Below are 17,961 nucleotides of genomic sequence, written 5' to 3'. Positions count from 1 at the left end.
TTATTGTGTATACTTGTGTATACTTGTACATTAATAAATTACTATAAAAACACACATACATTAATACTAGACGTAACAGTTTTATAGTTTTTCATTTTTTTGTTTTTTTTTTGTGTTTGTTTTTTGTCTTTCGCTTCTTTTTTTGTTTTGTTTTGTAACCTTTATTGTCATTACGGAACACATTTTACATCTCCTTCTATACACCTGCAATGCAACCAACCTTTTAAAGGTCAGCCAGAGTTATCAACTGATTGATACTCTGCATCTTTAGCTTATTGTCATCGATCAATCTATAGTTCTAATTTCAAATCATCTAACATTTAGTTTGTACACGTGTCTGTTGTAAAAATTCTAAGCCGACTTGCTTGCTGATATTATTTGTTAATTGGGTCTGAATTAAATTTTAATTTTGATTTTGGCGTCTTCTATGGGGTTGAGCATTAATGTTTTTGCTACCCTAATAATTTCTGCTTGGAGGCCTCCGCAAATAGGAAGGTCTTTTGAATGCGTGCATTGGCCGCCGGGTGGTTTGTAATTGGTTCCAGTATCTTAAGTATGTAGTCTTTGAACGCCTTCGGAACGGCGAAATGTCAAGAGTCTTTCTTCGCCTTCAGATGATCCTCATGCGCCTGTCGCGAAATGCATAAATCAGTAAATTAAATTGAGTTCATTGCTTCGTGACTTACCTTCTGGGCAACCTTGAGCAACACATCGAATGTCGCGTCGCCCGTTTGCTTTACCATGCTGTGGAATACCTTCTTCTCGCTCACCGTCAACAGCTCGAATGGCGATCCAAATTCAACAGCACGTCCAGCGTCCATTACCAAAACCTTGTCCGAATCCATAACCGTGTGCAGACGATGAGCAATTGTGAGCACTGTGCAATCCTTGAACTTATTCCTAATCGTGTTCTGAATGAGCGCATCTGTTTGTGGATCCACATTGGCAGTGGCCTCGTCCATCACCAGAATGCGATTCTCACGCAAAATGGCACGAGCCAAGCAAACCAATTGACGTTGTCCCACACTGAAGTTGGTGCCGCCTTCTGAAATCTTGCTCGACAAACCACCAGCGAGTTCGGCCACCACTTCCTTGAGCTTAACCTCCTCCAGGGATTCCCAGAGTTTCACATCGGAGTACTCATCGAACGGATCCAGATTGTAGCGCATGGTGCCCGAGAAAAGCACGGGTTCCTGGGGAATAATCGAAATCTTGCTGCGCAAGTCATGCAGACCCAGGTCGCTGGTGTTGCGGCGATCGATAAGGATCGAGCCCTCGTTATAGGACAGGCGGAAGAGTGCGTTAATCAGCGACGATTTGCCGGCACCGGTGCGTCCAACAATTCCAATCTTCTCGCAAGCCTGAATGTCAAAGGTCAAGGAGCGCAACACGTAGTCCGCATCTTTTTCGGGGAAGTAACGCAAACTCAGATCGTCAAAGACAATCTTGCCCTCATCTGGCCAGTCCTTTGGTGGTTTCTTGTTGGGCTTCGAATCAAAGTCACCCTCCGGCTGCAGATCCTCGTACTCAACCACACGCTCTACCGATGTCATGGTATTCTCCAGTTCTGCCGACTGACGCATGCCCCATTGCACCATGCCGGTCATACCCATAGCCTACAGAAGCAGTGCAAAGTGAGTAGAGGTATAATGAAAGTTGTTATGGAGTCATACCTGTGTTATAGCCAAGCCGACGTCCCCACCATTTTCGGGAGAGAACAGGAAGAAGCTAAGCGTCACAATCGCAATGTAGAGCACACAGACCAAATCCAGCCAATAGCCAAAGGCGCGACTGGTGGCCAGGAACATGTAGAAGCCTGAACTGTGCATATCTTGGAAGTTGTCGAACTCCGAAATGAGCTCCTTTTGAGCACCAAAAGCACGAATCGTGGGCAAGCCATTAAGCGAAGCACTCAAGTGGGAGTAAATGGGCGAGCGAGCTAAAATATAGAATTTCTGATTAATTATATTTCATAATATATTACGATCAACACTTACTAATAGCCTCCAGCCGCTTGACATCGCGGGATGTCGTCAGATAGAAGGCACGCAGCAGATAGAAAATGAGGACCAGAATGAAGGTGACCAGAAGGTACCAGATATTAACAATGCAAAGCACCACAATGATACCGATAATCACGAGGAAGATCTGCAACACATCCATCATCACCGACGGCAAGATCTCATCAACCTGACCCAGATCCTTGGAGAAACGATTCAAAATACGACCCGATGGATTTGTGTTAAAGAAATTCATTGCTGCCCGCGTGACACCCTGGAACATCTTGTTGTGGAGCGTCGTTGAGCTCTTTGCGGCCAAGTGGAAGAAAAGCACACTGCGCACCAGGGAGAACACAATCACCAGAACGTTGATTCCCGTAAACCAATAAATATCGACGGGATCGGTGTCGTTATTAATACGGGGCATAAACGAGCGCCGCAGCCGTGAAATTAGCGAATTCGTTTCCGTATCTGTGTCCAAATCCGTGCCTTCGTTTTTATTTACCCTGAAATTGCCAAGAATTAGCCTGAGGCTCGACTCCAAGAGAAGTTTACTCACCAGTAGGACAAGAATATGTCGCCGCCAGAGCCCAATACCTGAGCACCAATGAGGAAGAAAGCAAAGATAATGAAGAGACCGTAACCATTGGCGGCAAAGTATTTCTTGTAGAGACCCATGCCAATCTGTCCCTCGGTGCGTCCCTCCTGCGTCTGCATGGGCGACTCCATCACCACGGATTCCACAGTGGATGTCAAAGATGAAACACTGTTCTGACGACTGCGCAAGTTGCTGCTGACCTGCGACAGCTTGCGCTTCTCGGGTCCCTCATTGCTGCCCTCGTCCTTCTTGCTCGGATCGGTTAACATTTGGGCAAAGTCTAGACCACTCTTGCACATGGATTCGTAGGTGCCCTTGGCACTGATCTTTCCCTTGTCCAGAATCACAATCATGTCGGCTTGCTCCAAGAATTGCAGCTGATGCGTCACCAAGAGCACAATCTCATTCCGCAGATAGCCTCGCATACATTGATCGAACAGATGACGTCCCACATGTGTGTCCACAGCACTCAGAGGATCATCGAGCAGATAGATGTCCGCCTTGCGGTACACAGAACGCGCCAGACTGATACGGGCCTTTTGTCCGCCGGATAACGAAGCGCCACGCTCTCCCACAATTGTCTTATCGCCGTACGGCAAAAGTTCAAAGTCACGCTCCAACGCACACTTCTTCACCACCTGGCGATAACGGGCCTTGTCCATGGGCAGACCGAACAATATATTTTGACGCACTGTGCCAGTGAAGAGCCAAGGCTCTTGGGAGGCATACGAGACGGTACCATTCACCTTCACGCTACCCGACTCTGGCGGCAGCTCACCCAGAATGGTTTGAATCAGACTCGATTTACCGGAGCCAACGGGTCCAATGACAGCCACCAATTGTCGTGGCTTAAACTTGAGGTTAATGTTATCCAAAGTGTATTCCGTGGCTTTCGAATCCCACTTGGCCTTCATCTTGGTAATGGTCACGCTACTTTCCGCCTCGCTGGGGCGCCGGCTGTTCGGCTGCAAGACTACGGGGGCTGTGGTCACCGGCTCCTTGACCAGGTTATTCGAGGGCTTGTTGCCCACTTTCTGTTCATCGGCATCGTTGGACTTGTCGCGCACCTTTGTCTCTTCGTGCAACATGAATTTTTGTATACGGCCAATGGAAACGAGCAGTTCGGCAATCTACAGCAAAATCATGGATAAAGTAATGGGTTAGTTAATTAAAATAAAGGTGGCATATTGTCAATTATAGAATGGACAATTCACTAGAAACTGAAGCTTATCCCTTTGAATCTATAGATTAAACTATAAAATTGAGTACACTTGTACTATAATTGGTAAATTTCTTGTTAATACGTTCAAGTATATAATTATGAATCATACTTATCGCCAAATGAATGACACTTCTATCTTATTTTCTTTTTGCAAATTATTTTTAAAGTTTTGTTACTTAATTAAATTAAGAATTGTATTTCTTTAATACGGAAACCTTTTTTACCAAAAGAAGTAAAATACAACGGTACACTTTAATCGAAAGTTGTACAAAAAGTCGTACCATAAGCAATTATCAGTAATCTTGTTGTACAGTTGTTAACATGACTGTGTTTAGATCTTAGATTAAATTATTTGTAGCAATATTATTTTTTAATATTTTAACAATTGATTTTTGTTGATTATACATATTGAATGCCTTTGTCCACTGATTTCTGCTTCTAATAACTTCCAGTCTTAAAAGACATAATATATAACAAATCTATAATTTTGGAGAAAAATCAATGTACCAACGCATAGAAGTACCGCAATGCGATCACGGTTGGTTCATGGAAATATTTTGTATATGTACTAATATTTTTAAGGAAGACAACTTTTCTTGATCTTTTAATGTACCGAAACATAACACGCAAAATCACAAACAATATATGTCTAATTTGAATATAAACCTTACCTAAATGTATATGAACTATGTGAAAAGGAAAAGTAAAATTACCTGTGAAATACCCATGGGGAAGTAGATGGTCATCGTGTTACGCAGAATATTGTAATAGGCTGTGATCACAAAGGCCTTCTCGGCGGTCAAGAGTTGCCCCAGCAGGACGTAACCAACCAGGCTGACAAATACGGATATACGCGTCACATACATGATGAAACTTTGCAAGGTACCACGAATGTAGTTCACATTTCGAATGGCGCTCATCTCTTTGGCTCGCATATCGTTGACCATTTTGCAGAACGGAATCTCCCAGGCGTACATCTTGATCACCTGAATGCCCGAAATGATCTCATTCATCATGCGCACTCGCTCGTCCGTGCGAAGAGCTGTCTTCAAACGGAGCACCGAAGTCTTCTTGCCCAAATATGCCTGCAGTGGAATGAAGAGCAACATGACGGCCACGCCAAAGAATGCCGAGACGCCAATCTATATGTTGAGGGGGGAGATTAAAATAATTGTTATGTTAAGAGTTGGTTAAGTCAAGTTCATATCTCCCAAAAGTTCACTTACCTCTCTGTACATAAGCCAAGTGATTACTCCGATCTCCACAGGTCCCAGCCATAAATAATGCACGTGGATGACAGACACATCGAGACGGCCCACATCGTTCGATATGAGATTAACCACCTGACCAATCGTCGTGTCCCCCCAGCGCAGTTCGGCTCAAGCGTAACGCCTTGCGATAAATCATACTGCACATGGCAACGCGCACCTTCATGCCCGTGTGGAACATGCCCAGCATATAAGGATGCATACCTAAGACGTTGAAAGCACTACACAAAATCACGCCGCCGGCATATAGATAGGCCGTGCTCCGATCTTCGCTGTCTGCATTGTCGGGATTGGCATAAAAGGCCACCAGACCGCCCAGACACAGAGGCTGTGTGACGCTAAAGCAAAAAAGATCAAAAATAATGGAAAGAGTAGGAAAACAAACATTATAATAAGGACCATAAATAATACCAAAGGGGTGTGTCTCAGCTTACCGGAAGCCCATTTCCAGAATAAATAAAGCGAAGCCCAGTAAACCAAAGTTCCAACCAAAGACGCTCATCGTCACCTTGAACAGGCTTGGCGTCTTTTTCTTCTTGCGCTTTTGTTCCACCTCATTTTCCCAGGCATCGCTTAGCTTCTTGCCAAGTTTATCTGAAATCCAAGCAAAGTTATACGTCCGTTAATCATATTGCGTATTTATAGACGACAATCTAAATTGCCGCGCATAGAACGATTTGTAACCTTTCAAAATCTTTCATAAAAGAGTTCTTGACTTGATTTTTTTTATCGCTTACGTCAGGCGATTTTTTGCTATTGTCTGTGTTTTATATTTGAATTATGGCTGAGCCTCTGTACACGAGTCATAAAATCGACCAAGTTCCACCCAGATGGCCAGTTATCAGTGAGAGAGCTAATCCCATCGAGCCAGTTAGTTGCAATTGAAATGCACATGGACATGAAACCATTTACTATTCGATCTGATATGTAGTCATGGGTACTTCCGCAACGCTTGACCACATGCTATAATTATCTTAAGTGGCCGATAGATCTTTATAGTATACATGTACTATATGCCATTTATACGGATTGACACATCATAGTACCAAAGTTTGTTAAAATATTTTGCCATTGTTTACCTAAATAAATATTTACTCAAGGCGTATGCCTCGATTAGATTGTACAGTAGCACTTAATGTCAACTCACTTTGTCTCTATGGGCTCATTTATTATAAGTAAATAAGCGCACGATATTTAATTGTATATCTCACATATCATTCTTCAGTCAAAAGGAAATTCATTAATTGCAGCAATGGAATTTGTCAAAGTTATCGTCGGTAATCAATGAAAATTTCGGCTGTCCGGGCACCTGATTTTCTTTAAATAGTTCTACCAATATCAAAGTTCAATTTGGCAATTTCATTGAAATACCCTTGATTAGGCCTTTATAATCTGGCAACTCATTGGATATAATATAATGGACTCCTATTTAAAAGCATTGGGTCTTCAATTTATTAATTGATTGACACCATTCTTATCGGGAGATGAGGTAGCCATTGATTTATGAAGACTGTAAGAAATTTATGAGATAATACCAATATAGATAAGTTTTATATAGGTATTTGAACTGTCATAATATATATACTCCACATACAAATAGTAGAACTACTAGTGGAAATAAACTTCCCCTAGCTCATGCAATGTCGGCTAGGTTTGAAGAACTTTTGAATGTGCTTATCCATCGTACGACACAAGTTCCAGACTACAAAACCAAAACCTTGCCACATGCACGCTCAATTCTATCTAATCATTGAAACCTGTACCCTTAAGTGGTGTCCCAGTGCCATTGCTTTAGCTTTGGCTTTTGTTATTGCTTTTGCTTTTGATTTTGCCACTTCAGACTACACGTAAAAAATGTCTGAAGTCTTGATATATTTCCATAGATAATTCCCACTGTTAATACTTGGCTTTATATACTCGTACAGCTTATAGTATAAACGTGTACATAATACGAAAAAATCAGGAAAAAAAAACCAATGACAGTTACTTTGTCATAACGATAGGAAGTCTACCGGTATCACAATTCCCTGAACGAATGATCCAAGTCAAGTGATGAACAAAGGGCAAACCCCAATTGAAATCCAATCAAAATAGATGGCGCTAACATAAAACCTTATGAAATGATTTCTTACAATATATAACTATTTTAAACAAAGATAAATTACACTCAAACCGTGTGCCTTATATAATTTATGAGCATTTATTACCTAAGCCTATTCTAATCAATGAAGTGCTTCAAGTACTATATAAGTAAGCATAAAAAATTTAATGAAACAAATCAAAGCAAATCAATGCAAATTTATTTGATTATGGAGGTAATTAGGATTATAAAACAAATCGCCACTTACCGGATCTATGTTCATTTAGAGCCCTATACAGATCGTTTTCGTCCAGAGTCTTTTTACGTCCCTTGAAAAATGTGGGCATCGTATAGCTGTATAGATAAATACATGTTATGAAACTAGATCGATAGATAATATTTTGTTAATTGAGACTTACCAAAACATAATCGAGGACAATGGATTTGCCTTCTCGCGCGGATTCGGCGGCAGCTCATCGGCGACGATGGACTGCATTTTGAGGGTCGTTAATATCTCTCTATGCGGGTCGATTCAAACTATCAATAACTTGTCATTTGTTGAGTGTTTTATCATTCAACAAGTGCCGCTGTAATTTGGATTATACAAACAAACATTAGTATCTCGTGGATTGTGCATATTAAAGTCAAAGCCAAATTCCCGACTGGAATATCAACATTTTATTGCAGATAAGATTTTTGTATTTTGATTGCTCTCGATGGTGCAAATGCAGAAGTCTGCTTATCGGATACTGGAGGCTGAAGCTGATATAACTTCAACTGTAATTGTTTACCAATTATATAACAATAATCAAAGTCGCAATCATAATCATAATCATAATCAAAGCCGTCATTATCATGGTGACTTGGCAAAATGAAAATCGTATTTAGTATTGGCACGAAATGATTGGCATTTATTATCAGGACGTTGGGAAATTTTTCTTTAAGCAATTCTTAAATTGTCCGGTATTGTAAACTTGTATGACTAAATTTGTAATATTTTTCCTTTTTTTTTGGATTGGATAATTTTTATTAAAGTTTAATATCACTTTGAAAGCTTATCGATATTTCAAATTTGTATCACAATTCTGAATCAACACTCTTTATCCTATAAGGATAAATGAACACTCGATGAAGAAGAAGAACGAAGAACGAATAATAACTCACAAAATGGCACTGGAACGGACTGGCAACACGTCGCGTTCAGATCTATCGACGAACAAGAACTTGGCTCTTAGTCAGATGCACGACGCTCTTTTATAGCCAACACCGTTATCATAAGTCGACTTTGTATTAGTGGCGCGATCAAGAGAATGAGCGAGAGAGCTGTGGTGAGTACTGATATGATAAAACGTGACGGATTTCTCAATGAAAGTTAATCAAGGCTGACACAGCAAATGTTTGCTGCAGTCCCTTATCAAATGTGTCCTAGGATTTACGGTTTCGCGTCTATATTATTTTAAGCATTGCAAATGTCTTAGATTAATTATGTTGATTACCTCTTGCTATCGCTTATATGTATTTGTTGACTCACAAATTGCCACTGGAACGGACTCGCAGCAGCACGTCTATTGACGATTAACAACTTGGCTATTAATTAGATGCGAGAGGCTCTTTTATATATAGTTAAACACTGTTATCAAATTTCAACTTTGTATTAGTGGCGCGATCAAGAGAAAGATCAAGAGAGCCGTGGTGAGTACTCAAAAGATATAGACGTGATCGAGTTCTCAATAAAAGTCAATCGAACTTAACGCAGCAAATGTTCGATGCAGTCATCACTAATATGTATGAGCCTTTGGGGTATCCCTTATCTGTATCCTAGGATTATGATTCAGCTTTGCGTCAATGGAATATCACATTGTAAATGTCTTAAATTAATTATGGTATTTACCTCTTACTATCAAAGACGTATGTACATATGTGTATGTATGTATGTATATCAGCTCGCAAATAAATTACCAAAACATAAAAGCAAAATTTCACAAGAAAAAAAAAAATAAAAAAGGAAGGACCAACTTGAGTGCAAATCAATAAACAATTATTGTGCCAATTTAAAAATGTGCAATTCACTTATATTCACTAGTTGTTATTGTTGCATTAAATAAGTGGTGCCCTATGTGCTTCTTTTTTTTTGCTATAATTAAATTGAATTGTGCAATAAATAAAACGTTAAACAAGTCTGTGCGAGCCCGAATCCTTCGTCTTCCTCTTCGACTCAGATTGCGCAGTCGCACTTTGTACGTTAACATAGCTACGAAAAGTCCTTTTTCGAAGAGTTGTCTATTATGAAGATAAATAAATTGTAAATTTTATTTATGGTATTTTAATATCAAGTCAAAATTTTATAGACTCAGACTTAAATTAAAATTAACGGTTCGCGCCAATATTTTAAAGGAATTGTTCCATATTGATGCAATACAAAACAATATTGATAACTCGAATCTAATTATCGATAAGTTTAGCTAAGGGAAGTGCACTCCAAACTGTACAGTTGTAACGCATTTTGTTTAAATTTCATTCGAAAGTAGAAACGTTACATCTATAAAAAATGCAATTTACCTAAATTGTAATAAGCATATGTATTTATTTTAGTGTATACGAGTAGGGACTACGATATAATTATATATAATTTGTGCTAAAACTACTCCTGTATGAAAGTTCATGAAGTTGTAATATATGTTTGTTTCTGTTTATATTCCTCTATATCGACTTAATAAAAACATTTCCTTGAAAAGAGTGAATGCATTAAAATACATGAGGCCGTAATTAAATACAATTAAAACACCACTACTTAATATTTGATTACCAAATAAATAATATCAAAAAATCTTTCGGATTTCGCAAACGACTTTTCGTATTATCGCATGTTTAGTTGTCAATAAAGAGCAGTTTTGCCTTTCAACAAAATATAAATTTTGACCAAATTTTGTTCGCTCTCGACATCAGGGAGATGTGCAAATATGTTAATTGCTCGACAATCACGAATCAAGCTAGCAGTTTAAAATGAGTACCTTTTCATAAGCGTTTTCGAAAAACATCGCACCATGTAGTGTAAATAAATGACAATATCGGCACTTAAATTTTGGTATATTTTTTCCGCGGTAAAACGTATATTGAGAATTGTTGCCTATGGTCGCACTCCGGCTAAGGTGTTAAATAAAATAATTAATAATATTTGAATAATCACTATAATAATTTGTATAACGCTTTAATTGTCTAGTAGTTTAGAAAATAATCACCATGCAGTGTCTTATGAGATCCATCAATATTGGTGAGTTGACCTATTACTTGAAATTCTTTCTACGTGGACTTTGACTTGTTGATATGTAAATACGGCCTCCTTATCAACCAACTTTGTTTACAGCCCGCAAAGCAGCGCATCTTCGCCAAATAGCCTCAATTGCCGCTCTGCCCGACACGCATCAGATGCTGCAGAAGACATGTAGAGACTTTGCCAACTCTGAACTGAGTCCAAATGCAGCCAAGTTCGATCGCGAACATCTTTATCCTGCGCAACAGATCAAACAGATGGGCGAATTGGGTCTGATGGGTGTGGCTGTTCCCGAGGAGCTCGGTGGCACGGGGCTGGACTATTTGGCCTACGCTATTGCCATGGAGGAGATTTCCCGCGGCTGTGCGTCGGCTGGTGTGATTATGTCCGTAAACAACTCCTTGTACCTTGGTCCCCTGCTCAGCTTTGGAAATGATAGCCAGAAGGCAGCCTACATAACGCCTTACACAACAGGTGAACGTGTTGGTTGTTTTGCTCTCTCGGAACCGGGAAATGGTTCGGATGCGGGTGCTGCATCGACGATAGCAACGGAAAAGGGCGACCATTTCGTCCTCAATGGAACCAAGGCGTGGATAACCAATGGCTTCGAAGCAGAGGCCACAATTGTGTTTGCCACCACAAACAAACAGTTGAAGCATAAAGGTATCTCCGCATTTATTGTGCCCAAAGGTCTGAAGGGCTTTACGGTTGGCAAGAAGGAGGATAAGCTTGGAATTCGAGGCTCCTCCACCTGTCAATTGATATTCGAAGACTGTGAAATACCTAAGGAGAATCTGCTTGGTCAAACGGGCTTTGGATTTAAGATTGCCATGCAAACGCTGGACGCCGGACGCATTGGTATTGCTGGCCAGGCACTGGGCATTGCTCAAGCCTCCCTAGAACTGGCCGTTGACTACGCACAGAAGCGTCAGGCATTTGGCAAGCCTATTTCCAAATTGCAGTCCATACAGCAAAAGATCGCGGATATGTCGCTGGCCTTGGAGTCGGCCCGCCTATTGACCTGGCGTGCCGCGTGGCTGAAGGATAGTCATCTGTCGTACACTAAGGAAGCCGCCATGGCCAAGTTGGCTGCCTCTGAAGCTGCGACATTATGCGCCCATCAGTGCATTCAAGTGCTGGGCGGCATGGGATACGTCACGGATATGGCAGCGGAGCGACATTATCGTGATGCGCGCATTACCGAAATATATGAAGGTACGTCGGAGATTCAACGTTTGGTGATAGCCGGTTCAATACTCAAGGAATACGCTAGTTAGATTCTTTTGCACTTTTAACGAGATTCACACATGGAAATTATGAAAATATTTTACGGAAATTACGGAAATTTGTATACGTCAACGCACTCTAAATACTCTTTGTAGTTCAGTTTCAATTTAATTTTAAGCACAAAGTACCGAATGTTGTAGTAAAGATTTGTAATTAAAGTAAAGTTTTTAAATTCAATTTGACCGCCACTGTTAAGTGACGTCGTGATATTTGTTTGGTATTTTTTTGTGGTGGTAAATACAGCGAACTTCTGTGCTCGTCGCATTTGGTCACATTGGTGCCATTTTACAGCGGCGTCAACATCTCTGCGCACATTTCGTAAAAATATCGTATATATTAATATTTAGACGTTATAAAGTATTTAGCGCTTTGCAATTGCAACAAGTGAGTGGTAATGAGGCTGTTTACAATTTGTTCAAACGCACGCTAGCATCGCACAGCACAAATACGAACCTTGTTTCGTTTCCGTCCCCTAGGCGTTCCATCACAACAGTGCCAGGAATAGCCCATAGTAGGCTAACAGAAAGCAGCGCAACAGCGACGGCAGCAACAACAGCGCAACAGCAATGGATGTTGTTTGTGTAATTGATACTGTTGTGGGCGATCATCTGGAGGACCGTCTCTGTGCCCTCGAGGAGGTCAAACAGGCGGTGCAATCGGCGGGTGCCAATTTTCATCGAGTGCAGGTGCGTACAACAATTGTTATACAATAATTGAGTTGAATTCAATTGAAAACGTCAATTGTTTGCATATATTAATTGCAGTTTGAGCGATTGGATTTTGGGGAAACGAATGTGACGGAAACATTCATTGATGCCGATGTTGCGGTCATCGATTTAAGCATATTAACCCAACAGCGTCCCTTGTCCTATCATTATGGAGTTCGCGAAAGTTGCGGAATGAAGGAAACAATCTTAATCTACAACGATGTGGAGTCCAAACAGACGCTCAGTCTCAAGGTGTGTATCACGAAAAACAGGTGTGCGTGAGTGGGGCTTGATTAACAAAGATCTGTGTAATAAAAAAAAGGGGTAACTGCAGGTAAACAACAACACTGCATAATCGACACTGTTGCCGATAAGATAATAAGCAATAAGCATTTGTTTTAAGTTTTAAAACAGCGCCCCAAACGCAGCAGCCACTACTGAATGTGTGCGTGTGTGTGTTTGCTGTTGAGCTTCCGTTCTGCTGAAAATGTTGTTATATTTTTTTGTTTTATTTTGGCCGCCGCAGCACGAAAAGTAAAAGCATTAAAACAACATCAAATGCACGGACGCCAACGCAAAACAACAAAACAACACGCACGCCGCGCACACACATACAATCGTGCACGCTAGCAAGCACACGTATACAAACAAACACACACACAAAACAACATAAACAATCGAAGCGCCTCTTGCAGTTACAGCGGCGTCCATAAAACCTGCCTGTCTGAAGATTGAATTTGCTTACAGCAGCATCCAAAAAAATAGTCCAAGTTCATTAAAACTTTGTTCTTGTATTCTTATTTTTATTGCAGCTTTCATGTGCCAACTACTTGTTTCTTAGTTATAAGCTCGATGGGGAGACCAACACCTGCAATCTTACAAACCAGTCCAGCAATAAAGAGCCGCCCGCCACATTACAGTCGCGTCTCAAGCGCAAGCTGCAAGATGTCGAAATACAATCAAAGTGAGTAACAAAAAATAAAGTAATGATGAGTGTCGTACATTTAACTCGCACCTTTTATTTATGTTTTGATTGCAGGGCGCATATGCGTGAGAAATTTCTCAGTGACCTCAGAGCTTCTCGGGAAGAGCATGGAGAGCATGGGATCGCCAGAATGAAGGAGATTCTACATGGGGTAAGATAAATGTATTTTCAAAAGATTATTGTTTATTTCCAACTCTTTGAACTTTTTTTCCCTTGCAACTATAGTAAAGTCGTTAATTGCATCCACAGTTAATTTCACATACATATAAGATAAAATATGCCGAAACAAAATTTTTTTAATGCATGTTACATATGTATGAATGCAGAACTTTTTAAGGGTGTGAAATTATAGACACTCTATTTATAAGACTTTGGAATCGCAATGAACTAATTAAGATATTTATGTTTATTTTTCTTAGATGCGCAAACGTCTGGATGATCCCCATGTGCTATCTGTTGAGGTGTTGCACAGTTTTATGTTCTCTCTGCGCGATGTGCAGGACTATGATGCAATGGTGCGGCTGGTGAACGATCTAAAGAACATACCAAACACACGCAAGTATGTGGAGACAGGCAACATGAGTTTCTTATATGCATTCGCGCTGAATCGACGCAATCGGCCGGGCGATCGAGAGAAGGCGCTAGAATCATCACTAAAGGCTTTGGAGAAGGAGGTGAATCATTTTCCCGATATGCTGTGTCTCTGTGGCCGCATCTATAAGGATATGTTTGTGGAGTCAGACTGCACCGACACGAAGAGTTTGGAGAATGCCATCAAATGGTATCGCCAGAGCTTTGAGGTGCAGCCCAATGAATATGCTGGCATCAATTTAGCCACATTGCTGGTGATTGAGGGTAAGGAGTTCACAAACACAGTGGAGCTGCAGCACATTGGCATGACGCTCAACAATCTCATTGGCAAGAAGGGCAGCTTATCGACGCTCAGTGGTTACTGGGATGTGGCGACATTTTTCGAGATCTCTGTGCTGGCCGAAGACTACACTAAGGCAATACAAGCAGCTGAATGTATGTTTAAGCTAAAGCCACCGGTTTGGTCGCTCAAATCGACCATTGGCAATATATCGTTAATACATCGTTTCCGACGCAAGCCCGAGGATCATCAACTAACCATTGAAGAGCAGGCTTTTCAGTTCTGGATGGACTTTTTCCTAGCGGCCATCAACAAAGAGATTAATAGCATACGATTTCCCATATTGGTAGCTATAGCAACAATTGCGAAAGTTATTTATAATTACTGTTTGACTTGTGTTCCTTGCAGATTCTGGAACCCAACAAGATTTATATGCCCAGCTACGTAACTATGAATATGGATGCCGATGAGAAGTCAATACAAATTGTGAACATTTGTCTGGCGCACTCGAAGAATGATTGCAAGAAGCTGCACGACTTTCTGTTCGTGGCCTCCAAGATCAAATCGGTCAGCCTTTATAAGCGGGATAATCTCTGCGCGTATCTCTATGTACATCACAATTCGGATGATTTTCAAATCTACTTTCCGTCCACCGAGTGCCGACAAAGCTTTTACGATCGCATACTAGAAATGACTGCCGATCAGCAGGTATTTGTCAATTTGCAGACTGACGAGGCGCAAATTGAGGTGAGTATCTAAGAACGAGAGAATCGCTTTTTGGACAATTATTAATTAATTTAATTGATTGCAGTACGAATACGATTACAATGAACAGAACAAAAAGATAACACTGGGCAAGGGAACTTACGGTACTGTGTATGCGGCGAGGGATAGACAAACCCAGGTGCGCATTGCTATCAAAGTTGTGCCGGAGAAGAACTCTCAGGATGTGCAGCCGTTGCATGAGGAGATCAAGCTGCACTCACAGCTCCGTCATCGCAACATTGTACAGTATTTGGGATCACGTTCCGAGGATGGTTTCTTCAAGATCTTCATGGAACAAGTGCCTGGTGGCTCGTTATCTGATTTGCTTAAGACAAAGTGGGGCCCACTCAAGGATAACGAGTCCACCATGGCCTTCTACTCCAAGCAGATATTGCAGGGTCTCAAATATCTGCACGAACAGGATATTGTGCATCGTGACATCAAGGGCGACAATGTGCTGGTCAACACGTATAGCGGCGTCGTCAAGATCTCTGACTTTGGCACATCCAAGCGATTGGCACGCATCAATCCCATGACCGACACGTTTGCAGGCACACTGCAATACATGGCGCCCGAGGTTATTGATCAGGGCGTACGTGGCTATGGGCCGGCAGCTGATATTTGGTCCTTTGGCTGCACAAATGTCGAAATGGCAACGGGCAGTCCACCTTTCAGTGAACTGGGCAATCCACAGGCGGCCATGTTTAAGGTGGGATTCTACAAGAAGCACCCCACCATACCCGAGGAAATGTCACCAAATGCCAGGAACTTTATATTGCGCTGCTTTGCAATTAGCGTTCAGGACAGACCGTCTGCCTCGCAGCTGCTCGAAGATCCATTTCTACAAGAGTAAATACTGCCACTTAACGAATCAATTCCTTTAGCATGGTGCCTGACCTTCTCTTTTCCTACAGCAAACCTCGCAAGCCAGTGAGACCCGTACTGCCCATTAGTACCTCCGAGTATGGTCGAAGCATATCCGTGCCAGCAGATCGTTTAATACAGAAGACAACGCCGCCTTTGACTTACAACACCACATCGAATACGCCTACAACGCCGGATCTGGAGTAAGTTACTGTCTGTTTCTTCCGTTTAATATTATATAACGCACAAAAACACACTTTTGCAGAGTTACACTCAGCACATCTTCAGTGGACATTATTGAGATGGGCACCAATCACATCGAGCGTCGAAATTCATCAGGTTTTCTGCTCTCACCGGAAATTGAACCGCTGACACCTTCACTGCGCACCAGCATCAGTGACACGAGCGAAACAGATGGTTTCTATCGCTTGAAGAAAGACTCGCAACGGCGCACAACGCTGTCCAAGGTGCTGGCACTGGACGAGTCAAAGATCTGTGAACTCTGGGAGAAAAAGATCAATGCGGATCAGAACTCTATAGCCATACATAAGAGTGATCTGGAGGTGTTGATACGTGGACTTCGCGACTACATTATGAGCGAGAACGAGAAGCATCTGGAGGCGACCATTAATGAACTGAAACAGAAACTCAATAACGATCCGGTGGCGTTGGAATATTTGCATTTGGCACTGTACTCATTTCAGGATGCGGTTGTTTGTGCCTTGCGCTTGCATTGCATTAAACCGCATTGGATGTTCGCGTTGGACAATCTCGTGAAGCGTGCTGTGCAGGCGGCTATTACCATATTCTCACCCGAATTGGGTGCCAATTTGGCCGATAAGGATCTGTCGGGCAATGACGACGATAGTGTGCATAACGCACATGCATCCATCGATAGCCAGGAGAAACAGGCCATTAGCAGCAGTGCTGCAAATCCCTTGCCACAGGCTGATCAGCTCGACGGTGTTGGCAACTCTATTGAGTGTGCGCGCATCTTGCGTGATATACGTGACAATCAAAAGCAACTGCAGCTACAGATTATGGAACAGAATCGACAGAGTCTGCGTGCTTTGCACAACATCAGCCAGGAATTGGCACACATCTATATGGGCGGTCGCAAGCGTTTGAGGTAAGCGAAAGAATAGAAAATAGCGTCCACTGATGCATTGAGTTGACCAGCTTCCATTTCAGACGCACCTTTAACGGCTTTAATAAGAAGTGCCATAGAATGAGTCCCAGTGGAGCTGGAAATGTTGCCGCACGCCCATCGATAAATGCGAATCCACGACGCCAACTTACCAAGCACAATTTTGGTCTGCACGAGATAGACGAGCAATTGGAGCAATGGTTGTCCCAGCATGACATTGATGATTTCTCAAAGACACTCATTCTAAATGAAGGTTTCACATTTGAGGATTTCATATATAACATGGAGAAATTGGACCTCATGCGTCTGGGATTAAGGTAAGGAATCCGTTCATATAAGATATCACTTAAAATTAATTGTCTTTTCATACTTTAGGGTTGGCATCGAGGTGCGATTGTGGAAACTCATCATACAGGAACGGGCCTGCACCTCAGAATGCATGGATGGCCCAAATAGTCCCACAGAGTCATATCACAAGCCGGTTAACAATAACACCATAACTACGAGTGCAACAAAAGCTAAACGAAGCGAGAGTGAATACGTCTCGTGCAGTGAGTGACTAAGCCGCCCGGTGAATTAAATGATCTATTCGGAATAGATGGATTTAAAATATAAAGTGTAGAAGCAGGAGAGAAGAGATGTGCATAGACACATACATCGATTGTTGTTGTTTTTACTGATTCTGTTTAATTGTATATGTTGTCTTTGTGCTAATACTAACAGTTGCAGCCCTTTAGAAATAAGCTTAAAGTTCTTCAATGCGTGCGAAAGTTTGCCTTTAATTAACTCTAAATGTTAACTTATAAAATAAAATTTAAGTGCCTTTAAATTAAAAACCTGAATAAATATATTGTGAAAAGCTTTGCAATGATTGCATAGATAAGAAGAGAGCCAAT

The 17,961-nt window shown here is 41.5% G+C and overlaps 3 protein-coding genes across 5 annotated transcripts; 2 read left to right on the top strand and 1 right to left on the bottom strand.

The window, feature by feature from the left end:
- Positions 1 to 60: 60 nt before the first annotated feature.
- LOC133835845 (probable multidrug resistance-associated protein lethal(2)03659) lies at positions 61 to 8,407 on the bottom strand. Its single transcript, XM_062265967.1, is given in 12 exon segments — positions 61 to 629; positions 687 to 1,616; positions 1,674 to 1,939; positions 1,998 to 2,506; positions 2,560 to 3,728; positions 4,534 to 4,962; positions 5,047 to 5,184; positions 5,186 to 5,426; positions 5,523 to 5,682; positions 7,437 to 7,522; positions 7,588 to 7,755; positions 8,333 to 8,407. Coding segments are annotated over 11 exon segments (4,044 nt in total). The 5' UTR covers positions 7,665 to 7,755; positions 8,333 to 8,407; the 3' UTR covers positions 61 to 590.
- A 1,866-nt stretch (positions 8,408 to 10,273) lies between these two features.
- Positions 10,274 to 11,903, top strand: LOC133835853 (short-chain specific acyl-CoA dehydrogenase, mitochondrial). Its single transcript, XM_062265989.1, has 2 exons — positions 10,274 to 10,439; positions 10,533 to 11,903. Exons 1-2 carry the CDS (start codon positions 10,409 to 10,411, stop codon positions 11,714 to 11,716), a joined length of 1,215 nt encoding a protein of 404 aa, XP_062121973.1. The 5' UTR covers positions 10,274 to 10,408; the 3' UTR covers positions 11,717 to 11,903.
- Positions 11,904 to 11,992: 89 nt separating this feature from the next.
- On the top strand, positions 11,993 to 17,933 carry LOC133835846 (mitogen-activated protein kinase kinase kinase 15). Of its 3 annotated transcripts, none has more exons than XM_062265969.1 (12): positions 11,993 to 12,110; positions 12,203 to 12,412; positions 12,491 to 12,685; positions 13,246 to 13,397; positions 13,473 to 13,569; positions 13,838 to 14,635; positions 14,698 to 15,036; positions 15,101 to 15,903; positions 15,969 to 16,121; positions 16,184 to 17,047; positions 17,098 to 17,382; positions 17,441 to 17,933. In XM_062265969.1, the coding sequence occupies exons 2-12, from the start codon at positions 12,293 to 12,295 to the stop codon at positions 17,622 to 17,624; spliced, it is 3,990 nt and encodes a 1,329-aa protein (XP_062121953.1). In that variant the 5' UTR covers positions 11,993 to 12,110; positions 12,203 to 12,292; the 3' UTR covers positions 17,625 to 17,933. The 3 variants fall into 3 exon arrangements, with proteins under 3 accessions (XP_062121953.1, XP_062121954.1, XP_062121955.1); XM_062265970.1 differs by having other exon boundaries at positions 11,997 to 12,117; XM_062265971.1 differs by having other exon boundaries at positions 11,999 to 12,412; positions 17,110 to 17,382.
- Positions 17,934 to 17,961: the final 28 nt, after the last annotated feature.

The sequence above is a fragment of the Drosophila sulfurigaster genome, chromosome 2R, assembly GCF_023558435.1.
Source record: "Drosophila sulfurigaster albostrigata strain 15112-1811.04 chromosome 2R, ASM2355843v2, whole genome shotgun sequence".
Taxonomy (NCBI): Eukaryota; Metazoa; Arthropoda; class Insecta; order Diptera; family Drosophilidae; genus Drosophila; species Drosophila sulfurigaster.
Note: the sequence above shows the minus strand (reverse complement) of the source record. Positions and strands in the feature narration are given on the sequence as shown.

Excerpts from the sequence above, each read along its gene's own strand:
- LOC133835846 (XM_062265969.1), top strand. The coding sequence starts at position 12,293 with ATGGATGTTGTTTGTGTAATTGATACTGTTGTGGGCGATCATCTGGAG. Across the intron at positions 15,904-15,968 it reads GAAGATCCATTTCTACAAGA|CAAACCTCGCAAGCCAGTGA; the intron begins GTAAATACTGCC and ends CTTTTCCTACAG. Across the intron at positions 17,383-17,440 it reads CTCATGCGTCTGGGATTAAG|GGTTGGCATCGAGGTGCGAT; the intron begins GTAAGGAATCCG and ends TTCATACTTTAG.
- LOC133835853 (XM_062265989.1), top strand. The coding sequence starts at position 10,409 with ATGCAGTGTCTTATGAGATCCATCAATATTG. Across the intron at positions 10,440-10,532 it reads TATGAGATCCATCAATATTG|CCCGCAAAGCAGCGCATCTT; the intron begins GTGAGTTGACCT and ends CTTTGTTTACAG.